Source organism: Aptenodytes forsteri, unplaced genomic scaffold (assembly GCF_000699145.1).
Source record: "Aptenodytes forsteri isolate BGI_AS27 unplaced genomic scaffold, ASM69914v1 Scaffold120, whole genome shotgun sequence".
NCBI classification, from domain to species: domain Eukaryota; kingdom Metazoa; phylum Chordata; class Aves; order Sphenisciformes; family Spheniscidae; genus Aptenodytes; species Aptenodytes forsteri.
Genome location: NW_008795938.1, coordinates 1,676,801 through 1,693,083, shown reverse-complemented (window position 1 = coordinate 1,693,083; position 16,283 = coordinate 1,676,801). Strand labels below are relative to the sequence as shown.

The 16,283-nt window shown below is 35.8% G+C and overlaps 1 protein-coding gene across 1 annotated transcript in view; it reads left to right on the top strand.

Moving 5' to 3' along the window:
* NIPBL (NIPBL, cohesin loading factor) overlaps positions 1-16,283 on the top strand; it is a 165,227-nt gene that overhangs the window by 49,625 nt on the left and 99,319 nt on the right. Inside the window, exons 2-4 of the mRNA XM_009285164.1 lie at positions 8,364-8,507; positions 11,278-11,443; positions 12,628-12,758. Of these exons, the coding sequence (XP_009283439.1) occupies positions 8,444-8,507; positions 11,278-11,443; positions 12,628-12,758 (361 nt within the window). The 5' untranslated portion in view covers positions 8,364-8,443. The remainder of the gene's footprint in view (positions 1-8,363; positions 8,508-11,277; positions 11,444-12,627; positions 12,759-16,283) is intronic.

The window sequence follows — 16,283 nt, the reverse complement described above, 5'->3', positions numbered from 1 at the left end:
TTCTACTTCCTCTCTCATACCTGTCACAACTATTTTGTTAACAAAGATGTGTGTTGCAACCTAAAGTGTTCTCCATTTGACAGAGCTAACCTAATGAACCCTTTTAATTGCTTTTGCTCTTCTACACATCTCTCAGCTATTTTCTTTCAATAAAATGAACTGTATCTAATATCAGCCACTGTGTGTGTGCCTGAGGAAGCAAAAGGGCTGTCCTCACCAAAAGGAGCACAATTACAGATGTACTTTATTGGAATAAAAGTTGCATGTGGAATATGTAGTGCAGGTGGGAAATAAATGTGTGAACTACTGAAGTAGCTTGGGGTTTTCCCTGTATGTTTGAATTTCTCGACTATGCTTAATATCATGCTGCCAAGCAAAGTTAGGTTTTTACAATTTAATTCTATATGTGCTTCTGCAGGAAAAAAAGAATTCAATAGCTCTCAGTAGCGTCAGGATCTTTGACATGAAAGGGGAGTCTCATAAAGAAGATATTTATTGCTTAAAAAGATGGAAAAGGAGCAGTAATAAACCCCCTGAATAACTGGATTCTCCCTGACAGAAGTTTTAGCTGCTTTATTTTGCAGAACTGGTGAACATAATTACGCTACTAAAGGTATTTCATGTCTAATAGCTATCAATGGAATTGTGCCTGCAAAAATAATGGGTATTTTATACAGGTTAACTTTTTAAAACATACCAGTTCTTTGGTTTAGGTTTTGCTACCTTATCAGTAAGACTTGATCTTGTATCACTTTCCTAGTAAGAAGGAGCCAGTAGTATCTTATTTTGGAACCAGGTGCAAGATTTGTGTTCCATTCACTTAAATTTAATCCCCACGTTTTATGAAGACAACTGAGCTGCCTAACAGTAAGGCTCTTTAAAGAGATTCTGTTTTGCATTACTTCTCTAACAAAATAGCAGGAAATATACTTTCCTGTAGAACAGTATTCTTAGTTATTTACATAGCCCCATTGATGGATGGGGTGATTTCCATGAAAATCAGCAATTCTGAGATTTACATTTTTCTCTTTTGCTGAAATAAGCTAGACTTGTTGATCATCACAACACTTTGTAAATGTAATTTGATTTTCTGCAAATTTTTGGGTCAGGTTATGTTGCCTGAAAGAATAGGCTTTTACTTTCATGTAATTCACTTTACTTTCGAATGTCTTATTTGTGTATGAAGGACTTGATAGGGGCTCATTTTAAAGAGTTCTTCATGCTAAGGCATCCGAATCAAATATTTGAGATGTTATTTTTAAGTGCAGAACACTGCTTATAACTGCTTTTTAATTTTAAATTAAAAAATAAATAAAAAGGAAAAGTTTCCTGTGCTAGAAAGAGGAAATGGCTTTAGCAGAAAAAGGTCCTAATGCTGCTGGAGACCTGTGCCTTCTTTTCAGGAAATTGTTCTAATGAATTTTCACCCTTTGTAATTGCAAGGTAGCAAGAAAAGTCAGCGTTTCCTGCTAGATGTTCGTGTAGTGTAGATCAGGGAAGCTGCATGCTACCTACAGGTATCTGCTCTCTGCACATGGCTTAGTCTGATTTTTTTTTTTCTTTTTTTTTCCCCCTGGTGGTCTGATTGTGTCAATTCCCCTCCTCTCCTTCCCCAGGAAGAGTTATTACAGGTGCAAAGCACAATTTATGCTTTATGTTAGTTTACTCTGATAGAAATGTGTGCCCTCCTGCATTAGGGAGCATCTTTCCTTGAATCCACAGACCTCTCATACTTTGTATGCTTCCACCACCTTTACTGGGGTTTCTCTTGCCATTTACTGTGGTGTCACTGCCACTACTGTCACATGGGCAGCAGAGTCATTAGTGTCATTGTTATTGAATAGAATAGAACAGAAGACACCAAAGCCACGTGGCTCCTGCCACAGAGGAAGAAGCTGGTTGCTCTAAAATTTTTTTAGAAAGGTTTTTTCTTTATTCAGAAGCAACTTACAGTTGGCCCAGTACAGTACTTCTCACTAAGGTTTTTTTCTTACAGTGGTTATAGTTTGTAGTGATTTGAGCACCTACTACAGGAATAGTTCTAGAAAAACACATTATGCTAATATTGGTTTAGAAATGGTACTAGATAACTTTTGCTGAAACTTCTTAATTTTTCACTTGCTTTGTCAGCATTGCTGATTCTGCTGGCTGATCACTTTATGAACCAAACATACGGATTTCACTAGTACACTGAATTTCATCTGATTTTGTGCTTCTGAGATTTCTGTATCTGTATTTTCAAACCTAATTTTTTTGTAGCCAGTATTGTAGAAGGTGAAACTATTCTGTACATGCTGTGAACTTCTTCGTTTTATAAATGCTGATGTGTTTTCATGGGCTTTCATTGTTAATAATGAGTCTTTTGGATTTCTGACACCCCCACCCTGCTTTCTCTTCACCTCCCCCCACATGCTGCAACGCCCAGCCCCCTTTGGTTGTTCAAGTTAGATTCATACCAGGTGGCTTCATAGTTTCTTGCATTACTATTTTAACCGTAGACAGCTACATCAGTGATTAATTACTGTTCCCTTCCAATACTGACTTTTTCTGAGATTGAGTTAGTGTTAAGATGCATTATATTGTGAATGTGTATGCTTCTTCCCCCTGCTTCCTGCCAGGTACTGAAGTGTTAGACTATGTTTTGGCAACCATATCTCCTTCCTTAGTATTTTCTGAAGTATTTTTGAAAGCATTTAGTTCTGGAAACTTACTGTCATTGCATCAAACTGTAGCTCTGGTATGGAAACCAGAAATCTGCCCTCTTGTGGGTAAATCTGTATGATGTACCTCAGTCACGGTATCTTATTTGAATGAGAAGTAGAGCGTATTCATTCATTCTCTTTCTGCCTCTCTCCTTCATTCTTTAAGTGATTTTTTTTTTTTTTTTAAATGACAATTTTATGGACTGATAACTAGCAGACATTCGTTTAGTGACTAACAGGAAAAGTAGTTTATTGCAAAATGTGGAAGTTTAAAACTGGCTATGAGGCAAGGCTTCTTAAATTTCTAATAGCACGTTTGCTGATTTAAAAGAAAAGAAGTCCACTGCTCACCTAAATTATAAAATATCTAATACATGAGTTGTACTGGTTTACTTTGAGTGTGCAGCTGCAGAAATCAACCTTGATCGTGGTGCTGCGGTTACATCAATACAATGCTACTCAACATGTAAGAAATAAAAAACATTTTTTAAAAGTATTTTCATTCTAAATAAACATTTCATAATCTAAACTAAATAAAACTTAACTGTATTTAAAGTATTCTATTTAATAGAATGCTTTTAAAAAAGAAAAATATAGAGACTTAATACCATAGCCCTTTTTTAAAATTTAATTTTAATCCACCTAATTTTGTCTCTAATCTTCTTCTCAGAAATATATTAGGTCAGTCATATATAAGTTATTTTTTTAAATCCAGAGATATAATAAGTTAAAAAATACCCTGGAGTATGAGGAATGAAACATTTAAACGTACATAGGCAATTTCTGAATCCTGAGGTGGGTTACTTGTTTTTGCATTACTACTGACCCTGTGTATTACTGCACTGTTGTGATTTAACCCCGGCCAGCAACTAAGCACCACACAGCCGCTTGCTCACTCCCCGTCTGGTGGGATGGGGGAGAGAATCGAAAGAGCAAAAGTGAGAAAACTTGTGGGTTGAGGTAAAGACAGTTTAATAGGTAAAGCAAAAGCTGTGCGGACAAGCAAAGCAAAACAAGGAATTCATTCACTACTTCCCATGGGCAGGCAGGTGTTCAGCCATCTCCAGGAAAGCAGGGCTTCATCACGCGTAACGGTTACTTGGGCACCCCCAGCCTACTCGCTGGTGGGGGGGTGTGAGAAGCAGAAAAGGCCTTGACTCTGTGTCAGCACTGCTCCGCGGGAACGAAAGCAACCCTATGTTATCAACACTGTTTTCAGCACCAATCCAAAACGTAGCCCCATACTATATACTACTATGAAGAAAATTAACTGTACCCCAGCCAAAATGAGCACATGCACATAAACAGATTTTTCCCTTTATTTTGTTTTCCACCTTCTCATGCATGCATATGGCTAAGCTGCGGAAGAACCGGTATTTTTGTTAAGGAGACAAGAACGTTTTTCAACCAAGAGGAACGCTTCATAAATTCAGAGCTTGAACCTTTGTGTGGTAACCAGTGGTCAGAGTTCTCTCGTCGTTTCATTGGTAGTCAGATGCTGCAATATCTGAAAAAATACAATTGCAGTTTGTTTCTTTTTTCTTGGATTTTTTGTGGGATAATTTTTTGTTTGTTTGTTTGCTTGGGTTGTGGTTTTTTTTTTCCCCTTCCCTGCTTGTAGTCTCCTTTTCACTCTCTCTTTACCTAAATTGTTCACAAATTACTTTCATCCTCTCTTCTTCCCTTAATTTTATGCATGCCTGTCCATTCTCTCTAAAGAGATTTTGTTTTGTTTTGTTTTGTTTTCCACTCTGCCATTAATCAGGTACTATGGTGAGAAATGCAGAATATATGGCAAGATGAGTTGTAGAGAGGATCCACATGACACAGCCCAAACCTTGTGCCACTGAAGGCAGTCAGTATTTTCCATGTCCATGTTATGGACTGTTTTACCAACCACATATTTACTTTATACTTAAAAAAAAAAAAAACAAACAAAAACGCCAAAACCTCACAACCCACAACATTTTAAATTTAACATTTTGATAGGAATTTTCTTTGGAATATTAATTTGCAGTAAAGGAGAATATACATAACTGACAAAAAAAAAAAGGGGAAGAAGATAACATACAGAAGTAGCACTTTAAATGTGTAGTTACTACCCATAGCATAAACTTTTTAAATATTACTTTCCTCGCTATCTTGGCTTGGCTTCACTTTATTATTGTGTATTATGAAGATAGCTTTTTCATGCATTATTCTCAATATATGCTGCCATTTCACTGTTTTCCTTTCACTGAGCAGTTCTTTGTATCACTTCCTTTGTGCACTGTAGTTTCTTCCTCCCTGAAATGCCTTTCATGATATCCATTGTTTCTTATGAAGCAGCAAGAACCTAAATACATATATACTGAATGTGCAAGACCTCATTTGCATATATGTAAGTTGGATTTCTACTTCTTTGTTTGAACTGCTACACTACACTCAGATGCATTGTTTAAAAGCTTTCCAATGCAGCAGTTCTTTGATTTCCTTAATTCAGCTAATACAACTAACAGTTTTGTTTTTTCAGTATAGAGGTAGAAATGCTGTATTACTGGTAATAGCTACTGCACAAAGCTGATAACGTAAAATTTTCTAAATATTGAAAAATGTTGATTCTTCTTGACTAATTGTGAGATGCTACAATGTACTGCTTTTAACTCTTGTTACAGTTGGGGAATGGAAAAAGAAACCCCCACAACAAAACTTGTCTGTCAGCCAAGCCATTAATTTTTACATGCTGTTCTGATGTTTTGTATGAAAGAGCCTATCTCATCCTGAGCTGTCAATTTTTTTCCCCTACCTGCTTGATACTTTAAATTCCTTAAATGAGTGAGTTTACTAATGTTCTTGGTGGCATCAAATTTGAGTTCTAGTTTCACTGATCTCAGTCTCTAGTTCTGGAATTGAATCCCACCTTGTTTGCCAGTTGTATAACAGACACAATTTTGCTCTCAACACAACAGATACAATATTTGGACCCAGATGTTCCTATGTGGTTTCTTCATATTGTGTTTGTTGTATAAACTAATCACATCGCTTAATCCCCTCAGTCTCTTTTTGTCTTTTGTTTACTCTCATCTGTTTACTCACATCATCACACAAAAACTTTGTAGTGTGTGAGAGACTTCTTGAATTGTCGTGCTTAGTTCCCAGCTGGTGCAGGCAACCACATCCTGTCCCTTCTGTAACATCTGTATGATCCATCTTTAAAGTAATGGTGTTGCTTATCTCTGCTACCCCTAATGGAAGGCTGTTCCAGAAAGTGGCAGCTCTGATGGTGAGAAGTTCTGTTCTGATTTTCTTCTTGCTTGCATTCATGCCCCCATTTATTGTTGTGTTAGCATTGCCCTGTAACATTCTTCCTTTGTAACGTTCTTTTGACTGCCTTAGAGAGAGCAACCACATCCCCTGTCGACCTTTGTTTTGTTAGCTAAACAAACCAACCCCTTCTACTCTCTTCTTACAAAGAAAGTTTACTCTTCCCCTGACCATCCTAGCTCACTGCACTTGCTCCACTCTCATGTCTGGATCTTGCCAGTTCAGGTTTCTTATCAGGTATCTGTGGAGAAGGTTTCTAATTTAAGTGTCTGGTTTTGGAGGAATTTTTCCCATTGAATATCTGTATAATTTAATTATTGTGGCAGTAATACCAGGAGAGAACTTGAATTAGTAGTGACAGCCTCTGATGTTTACAGCTTTCCCAGGTGATCAGGAAGGGAAAGTGAACAGATTTTTTTTTTTTTTCTTGTTTTTTCGTTGTTTCTGTGTTACATACAGGATTGCCAATAATACTGACTAGTGACGTGGCCTTAGTCAGCTTTGATGCAGTTTCAGTCAGGAGAGAAGAGATCATCAGACATGACCTTTTTATTGTACATATAATTCATGTGTGAAAGGTGTTCTTTAATTTCTTTAATCACTAACCTTTCAATGAAAACTTAAATTCTAAAAGTATTTGCTCGTGTGGGTTTGCTGTTGCAGACTCATTGTGGGAAAAGTTAGAGCCTCTTTTCTTTTTTTTTTCTTTTTTTTTTCTTTTTTTTTAAGAATTGTTTATTTATGGAACTAAGAAACCACTGAAATTCTGTGTATATTGGTATTTGGTTTGGGTAAAAAATCTCAAGTATTGAGTAGTATTTGAAACTGCTCTGGGTGTTTGAAGGCTGTTTTCTCCTGGATTAAAAAAACCCAAACACAACAACACACAGAGAATATCTATCTGTAGCAGTTTCCTTAACTAGATTTCTGTACCTGTAATGTACTATATTTTTAATAAACAAATGTAATTTAGTGGTGAGAATGAGACTGTGGCAGGTGCAGCAAAGGAAGTCAACTCATTGTCAGTTCTGTTTAACCTCAGTGTTGGTATTTTTTTCAAAGAATTCAGTTGTGTGCAGATAGGGAGACTTTGAAAAGTTAACTTCAGTGGCTCATGAAAACTTTGAGCAGGAAAAAGACTTAAAACATTCAGTTTCCTTGTCTTGCTTGGAATCTATACATATTTATTAGCAGTGGTGTCCTATATATTGCCATTGGCATAAGAACGAGTGAGATTAAAATTACTAAGAGAATGACAGTGATCTTTTGGGTTGTATGTATTGTATATTAAATTATCAAAAATGTTGGCTTGTAAGTAACCATAAGCAAATCATGATTTCAGCATCTTCAGTAGACAACATAAATGCTTACAGAAGCCATCTTTTTACTATTTCCCAAACTGTTAACACAGGTGCCTGTCTATAATAGATAACCACATAGATATCAAATTCCTTTCCTTTAATTTGTTTTGTTTGTCTTCAGAAAATATCATGTTCAATTTTTGTCATTTCATTAGTATAATGGTGGATTGTAATGTGTGATCTTTGTAAATTTTTGTTTTGGAACTGTAGTTGAAATTATTGTGATGACCTTTTTTTGGGTTTTTTTGTTGGGTTTTTTTTTTAGCAATGTGGGCTTCGTTACAGTTGGGATCTTTATAGTTAGTGAAAACTGAATGAACAAATTCCTTTTTCAGTAGTTGAATATAAACTGTGCTGTTTTACAGGAAATAAACGAGCTAGTTCAGTGGTGGCTAAACCTTTTCTTTTTGTGGAGGAGGTGATACAGTTTGACCAGACAGTGTTTAATACTAAGGAGATATTTTCAGATCAATTTTGAAATAGCCACTGCTCTTAAAATATACTAAGATTTTGTATTTGTCACTTTGTTTACTCCTTGATCTTTGCATCCATAAATTACTCCTTTTGTTTTTGCTAGCCACCTCCTATATGAAAAAGAAATTCCTTCTGCAAAACTGGGAAGTGAATGTAGCAGCTAATTACTTAAACTGGTTAGACATTAAGTGCTATCCACTGCAGTATGAACTAACAGAAGTTGTGTTACCCATTTTTGAGTTGGTACTGTATAACCTGAGCAAATTTTCTTTTGATTGCGTTATGTTGCATCTTTTTTGGTGAAGGGCTCTGCTTCTGAGACCAGAAGCTTGCCTTTTGATTGCTTAATACCATTTGATATTTAAAATCTACAATGTTCTACCCACTCCTGACAAAATTTACTTAGTATGCAGCTGAGGGTATGGTCTGTGTTTCATTTATGTTACTGAATTTAAAATTCTAAAAAAGTAAACTGAGAATTTTCATTTGGGTTTGTTTTTTTTTTTTTCCTTTCTTTTTTTAGTGCTTGGGAGATGGGAAGTAATGATAGTTGGCACCTGAACTAAAATATCTGTGTAGGCACTACTATCCCAGAACTTCAGGATGAATGGGGATATGCCTCATGTTCCCATCACTACTCTTGCAGGGATTGCTAGTCTTACAGACCGTAAGTACTCTTCTTTTTCTTGTCTTTGCTATGCTGTTTTCTACCTCTTCGGTAAATACTGCATTTTCAAAATACTAAAAATAGTTTTATTTTAAAAGTTCTTAAAGGTAAATACGTTAAAAATCAGATTTGGCATTAAAAATGTTAATTTTGTCATTGCTTGAATTTTAAAAATATATTCAAATAAAACATGATAATTTAAACATGAAATGAAATGTAGGTTAAAAAACCCTTAAGGAAACCTGAAACAAAATATAGGAATTCATTGTTTGTTTGGAATATCATTCAGTAGCATATCTGGATACCCCACAAATAAAAGAAAACATAAAAATGATAAAATGCTCCTCTGAAACATACATATCTCATCTTCACTGAATAGAGAGAGAGAGAAAGAGGATTAGACTGACGCTCAACTAACTAAAGGGAGTTCTGGAATATGCTGAATATACTTGAAACCTAGTTCCTTAGTTTTGGACAAGGTACAAAAAAATTGGTCTAATTAATAGGTGCAAAGAATGGCTGCTAGAATGGAAATAAGCAACTGAACCTATGAGTCTTCTTCCTTAGCTGTTCAGCCTACAAAAGGAGCAGATGAGGTGTGTGTACTGTCTTTAAATACATCAGAAAGACAAAATGCAAGGAAAGGAAAAGAATTATTTACATTAAAAATGGATACTGGCACAAAACCAAATGGTTATAATGTGACCAAAAATTTGGTCTATTTTCTAGTGAAAAGTAAAAGGAGATTTATTATTACTATAATGAGATCCTAGAACAACCACTGCAGTAACAGCAGTTGGGACAAAGATGAATCTTGTTTATAAAGTGTAAGAAAAAGTTTATAGCTCAGTTGTCTGTCTGAGGATAATTGGACTCAGTGACCCAGGTGCTTTTTCTGAGCTCTTGTTTTTGTTATTATACTGTTGAAATTTGGAGACTTTCCAAGAGACACTGAAAATATATACCAGCAATTGAATTTAATTGCCTACAGTAAAAAAAGCAGATATATTGGAGGAAAAAAACCACTTCTTTAAGTCCTTTTGGTATTCTGAAGTACCAAATTGGAAGATACTGCTTACATATTTAGATGTGTATATATTTATCATTATGTATGTCTAATAATGGACCATCAGGATGCAAATAATAAGTTTCCAAGCTATGGGCAGTTTTCCAGCATTAAGTATTTGCAGGTAAGATTCTAAAGAAAGTCAGAATACTTAACTGGTAGAAGTCACTGGCCAGACTCCTGGAGTAAGAGTTTCTTGAAACACTGAACTACCTTTGGTGGTATTAGCCTTGTGTTAGGTGCATTTGCTTCTTTATCTGTCGTATTTATCTGATGTTTAGAAACTCAGGAGCAGCTGAAAGAGAAAGACTTGTAACTGCTTCACCTTACTTTTCTCTGTGTGAAAAGAAGGAACTGGAATGGGCAAGAACTGTTGCCTTAAAAACATGGAGGACATGATGACTAGAGGCAATAGAGTAGGCTAGTTAACTAGCTGAATTTATACTGTTTTAATAAATATGTTTTGCTGATCTTGCCAATTTTTCCAAGTTTCTGGCACATTCAAGGTAATCTGATGCAAGTAATGAAAGCTAGCTATTTTAATATATTACACACTTCTCTTTGAATTGCAGTTTATTTCTAAATACAGTAATGATATACATTATATAGGGGGAAAAATACTGGAATTCCCCCCCCCCCTTCTAATTTCAAAATATTACAGAGCCAAAAGAGTGTATTTCACTTAAGTTGCTTTTTCTGAAGCTATTTCTAATGGTTCAGTTAAAACCTTTATCTCAGAGCTGTAATCAGCCTGGGAATTTGAAGTTAGAGTCAGATTGTTTTCGTGGACCCATGAAATTGACTTTTCTGTGTAGCTAGCTTTTTGGCCTCTTCTGGCTTACTCGCCTCTTGTAAGCTCTGCCAATCACCTGGTGAAGGCCTCTTATATGGTACACTTCCTTGTTATGTCTGTAGTCCTAAGAACGCCCTCTGAAAGTATAGTGTGCTCATTTATAATCTGATTGAAATAGTGATGCGTGTTTTCATTAAATCTTTTTACCAAGATTTGTGAATAGGTCTATTGTCTGAATTGGCATTTTAGTGATCATACCAACCAACAATACTAGCCTTTTCTTGAGAAGATGACTTACATAGAAATAAATACAACAAGAGAAGAATAAACTAAGAATTTAATTAGTGGCTTAAATTGGTTATTGGGTTGTTTGGTTTTTTTGGTGGGTTGGGGTTTTTTGGTGGGTGTTTTTGGGGGTTTTTTTAATCTACCCTGACCATACAGAGTGGGAACACTAATTAAATGTGAAGATCAGAGTAGAAAACTTAAAGTATATGCTCAATGCGCTTACAGTACTGCACGCAAGTACAAGGATTTTGTATTTCCTTCCTTTATCAATGCTTTTGACTCTAAGAGAAAGCTGCCATAACATAATAAATAACTTAATATTCTGGAATGTTTGAAAGTATTTTTTTATTCATAACACTTGCCTCAGCACAGTTAAATATTTACAACAATATAGTAATATAGCTTGCGGACTTGACTGCATTACTTTGTTTTAAACAAGAATCCAGCCTTTGTGTGTGTGTGTGTGTGTTCATGATTTAAAAAAATCCAGAAATTTTCCCTATATTTTAAACATAGTTGTCAAGTTTTCTTTCTTATCACATGAGGGAGTAAGAAGGTGTCCATATTTCTATGCTTGTGTTTCATGAAATGATTCTGAACTCCTTCCTGTTTTCTGATAACAGTTTTGAACCAGCTGCCTCTTCCATCACCTTTACCTGCTACAACAACAAAAAGCCTGCTTTTCAATGGAAGGATAGCTGAAGAGGTGAACTGCCTTCTGGCTTGCAGGGATGAAAATCTGGTTTCACAGCTCGTCCACAGTCTCAATCAGGTGTCAACAGATCACATGTATGTATTTTGTACTTCAACTATATCCGATCACCATCTTTATTCCTTGAAATCAAAATTAACTGGATTGAGAAGGATGTTTGTGATAATCTGAAAATTAGAATGTGCAGGGTTTTTATTAGGCTTGCTTAGCAGATGACTGCTATATAACAGTCAAAAGGTTCAGTCAGTCAGAATGTTAATAATTGTCCGGCAGCCCTTATGCATAACTGTGGGGGTTATTTTATAGATCTGCTCCTTACTCCATTCTTGCTAGTTAGGAGTGCAGACACTGTGGTGTTGATTGCGCAATGCTCATTTGTGTTCCACTTCGGTTAATAATGCGCATAGACAAATTATATACCCAGTATTACACAAAAAGAAAATTTTTTGAGACACCCATGTAAGACCCATGCCAATTCTGATTAGGTATTGAACTTAAATATTTTAAGAATTGAACCAGCAAGTATGCTAATGTATTCTCTTTTTGTTAATTTTTTTCCTTTTTTTTTTTTTACTTTTCCCTGGTGTCCTTTGAATTGTCTTATGTTAATAGCCCTGTCTTCTTCCTATGTGTTTGAATCAATTGTTTTGATCAAATGGAAGTAGCTTTTAAAAGTCCTCAAAGCAAACAATAAGTGAAAGCACGGATGCATTTCTAGAAAATCCATTACCTTTTTTTTATGGTTCAGAGGGAATCCTGTGATTTCAAAAATATGCGAATTTCCCTTTTTAAAATAAAAGATTCTCAAAGCATTTGGCTGCTACCTGAATGTTACACATTCATGCATATGTTATTTTCACTCCTACAATAATACTTTCTTGATGTGACACCAAAACATTCTTTTATGGAGAAGATAATGACATAAAAGTGGGCATAAGAAACTTTTTATAATAGTCTGAAACTGACAGCCATGTATATATAAGTGCTTAGTAACAGAAAGTAATTTTGAAGACTAGTAGGAATACCTCTTCTGCCATTCCTTAAAGAAGAGAGGAAAAAAAAATAGAGGCAGGGAAGAGTGCTTTGCAGACCTGGTTTTTTTTCTATATTTTAACAGTAAATTGTCTTCTTTCATTTTGGTTTTGGTTTTTTTTGGTTTTGGTTTGGTTTTTGTTTTTTTTTTTTTTTTTTACTTGACTCATAGTTTCTTATAATTTGAAAATGCATTTGCCTCTTTATTTGCTTACTTCCACAATTCCAGAGAGTTGAAAGATAACCTTGGCAGTGATGATCCAGAGGGAGATATACCAGTCTTGCTGCAGGCTATCCTGGCAAGGAATCCTAATGTTTTCAGGGAGAAAAGCATGCAAAACAGATACGGGGTACAAAGCGGTAAGGATTTTTGATTACTTACTGATTGCATTTTATGTTGTTCTGTAAGTTTAGGGGACTGATACTAACCACAAATATATGGAGCACAACTGTGATATTTATGCCTTACCTTGTATTTGATAGTGACATAAAGCTATGTGCCTTGACATCTTCTAAGAGCGATTGTATTAGAATAAGCATGGAAATAAACTCTACCAGGTATTTTTGTAAAAAATGTTTAATTTCACTACAAAGTTTAATCTCTAGGATGAGTGATTGGATTTTATTTTAAAATAATTTTATTTGAATTTCTTTATGGCCAGGTTCATATATTTGCCTTTGTAAATAACTGAAGTTGGAAAAATATGCCTCGATCTTACTGAAAATCTGTACTATTATAGTGTATCATTGCCGTGGTAGTTCTTAATAGTTCTGGGGTAAGGAATAAGGTTGAATGAACCATACTTAACAGATCCTCCCTGCCATTCTTCGTCTCAGCAATTTGTGATGCCCTTCAGATTTTACTGTTTTGACAGCTAATTCTCTTCTGAGGTGTAATGAGATATACTGCTGGATAGCAAAGATGAAGAAGGAGAGAGACCAAGCAAAGGATTAATTGGACAGATTCTAGTTGTAGATCTGGAGACTTGCACCTGAAGTATGTTCTTTAAATACCAAACTATGAAATGAGTAGGAGAATTTCCAGAGTTTCCACAGAGTGAGAATAAAGCTTTGCTAGCACTGTAGAGATATAGATAGAAGTCTTACTGGAGTCCATGGGGGATAGGAATTGTAGGGTGTTCTTGGAGGGGAAAAATAATAAAACAAGATTATTAGGTTTGTTCACCTATGCTAGCGAGTAAAAAGCTATACAATATTTGAAAAGAACTCACCAAGGACAGAACATGCAATGTTCCTTGAAAGAAGGCAGAACTTTCCTGGAATGAAAATGTGAAAGGCAGTGTTAAATATTTGTAAGTTCATTGATACATATATCCTGAAATTTAAGCTCTGAAAACAGTCTTCAGATTCTGTGTTTTGTGGTAGCTGTGGCAGAGTATGATTATTCCAGCTGTGGGAAGAGTTGTGACTGTGCTGCCAGTTTGCAGAGTGGTCCCACAAAGAACATATGCTTGAATTAGAGTTTTCCACCAGTTTTGTACAGTAAAAGAATTTTTTGCCAGTGGAAAAGGGAGACAGTGTTTTTTAAATAATCTGTTCCAGCAGAGGCTTTTGAAAGAAAGAAGACAAAGCTAGTTAATTTCTTTCTAATTTTTGCTAATTCTGTGCTTCATAGGGAGAAACACTTTTGCAGCTTGATTCAATCGATTAAGAATAATCCTTAATGAAATAAAAGCACCTCTGTCTTTAGTAAATGTGCTTTGGCCTATGCTTGAAGGAAGGAATTAGTACAGAATAAAAATAATTCAACATGAAACTTAAAAGAATAGTTGATGTTATTTTAGTAAAGTTAACAAAGTGGTTTCAGAGAACTAGAAGAGATTAGACTTTAAAACTCCCTTGAATATTTAATTTTATTTGACATAATTCTGAATACTTGTACAAGTGCAAGCATTGCAATGTAAGTGTGAAATCTGAAAACTGGAAAGAAAGGAGGAAGAGGGGAAAAGCATAGCTGTAGACAAAGTATTTTGAGAGGAAGAAGGCCCTGGAATGAATGTTTGGAAAAGCTAGGTGACATATGACTTTATTTTTCAATGGAAAAAGGCCACACTCTTACCTGGAGATAGGTGGATCTTTAAGCTAGATGCTGGCAAATTGTGGTAGCCTTATTCGCTGTCACTATGTTAGCCTGCAGAAAAGGAGGCTGAGGAGACCTCATATCGCTCTCTACAACTACGTGAAAGGAGGTTGTAGCGAGGTGGGTGTCGGTCTCTTCTCCAAAGTAACAAGTGATAGGACGAGAGGAAATGGCCTCAAGTTGCGCCAGGGGAGGTTTAGGGTATTTAAAAGACGTGTAGATGAGGCGCTTAGGGACATGGTTTAGTGGACATGGTGATGTTGGGTTGACGGTTGGACTCGATGATCTTAGAGGTCTTTTCCAACCTCAATGATTCTATGATTCTATGATTCTATGTCCCATTCAGATCTCCAAGGCCAAAGGAGGCTATACTAATGTGTTGGGGCAGCAAAGGTTGGGTTTTCTTCTGCTTTCTGAACAGATGCTGTAATCTCTGTACAGTCATGATTTGTAGAACAGCTGGGGGTTTGGTAGAGATCTTGTGTAATGCATTTTGCCAGCTAGAAGAATGAAATTTAGGCTCTTTTCTAGTTTTTCAAATTCATCTCTTCTGCTTTCTTTACTGTCTTCCTTCTGAATATTGTCCTTCCACCTTCTGTTGAGTCCAGCATGCAGTGAAGTCAGCACTGCGTACTGTGACCCAGTATTTGTAATACCCACAATTGAGAAGGAACAAAGGCAGCGGGACCCCATTTATTTACTCAGCATGGGATGGGTCTGTGCACCGTGATCCCCTGAGTGTCAGTTCCAGCATTAGTACGGAGAAAGTGAACTCAAATTCATTTCTCCTAGCCTTCATTTCTGATGCAAGAACAGGAAGATCACCTGGCTAAAGAATGACATTAAATACAGAATAAAATTCTTGGTTCAGTACAGTTTGTCAGGAAATAAAGGCGTCTTCAAAAAGCCGAATACTGTGTCTTGAATTCTTGTAAATATAAGGTGAAGCACAAGCAGAATTCCGTGCTGATGTTTTTTTCCCAAGTTCATATTGATCTGTAGTTCAACACTAAGTTTAGAGCAAGAATTGTTTTTAGTTATGATGAACAAATAGTGCAAGAAGGATGTATTATGTGGACACTTATTTCGCTTTGTGTCCTGAGTGGGCATCCCTGACCTCCCCCCTTCCCCCCCATTGCTGGCATATTTTGTTTCATCTAACATAACAGCAATGTTTGATTTCTTATTCCCTGTCTTTTGGTAACAGTCCCATTGTCGAAACAGTCTTCATACAGCTTAGATTTTTAGGTGAGATTTTTAGTTAGATTTTTCACGCTGTTTTCTATTACCAGATTGTCTGAACAGACTAAATGACATCACCATGCGGCCTCAGGCCTAACTTTGTACAAGGGCAAAATGTTAATTTTATTTTAGACCTTTTTCATCAGATTACATAGAAAGTTCTGGGTGCCATCTTGCAACTACATCTGCATCTTATAGTGTATGAGTGAAGTGGATTTCTTTATAATTATTTATTTAAAATTAAGATATTATTTTGTTTCAGTTTACATAATAATTTTTTCCCTTTTCCCTCTCAACGCTTTGGCTTTGTCTTTCAGCAGATATGTGTTGGAAGATCAGCTAAAATAGTATATTGCAGTAGGTTAGTATTCATAGCATTGCTTAGAGTTCAGAAAGGACTTAATATTCGCTTTAAGCTATTTATCAGAATTAGTGAATTTGGGGGGATTAAAGTCTTATGCATCTCCCCATAAACATCAATTACGTGGATAATTTTTTTCATTTATACAAGAATTCAAGTGCACATGTGCCTTAAAAGGGAA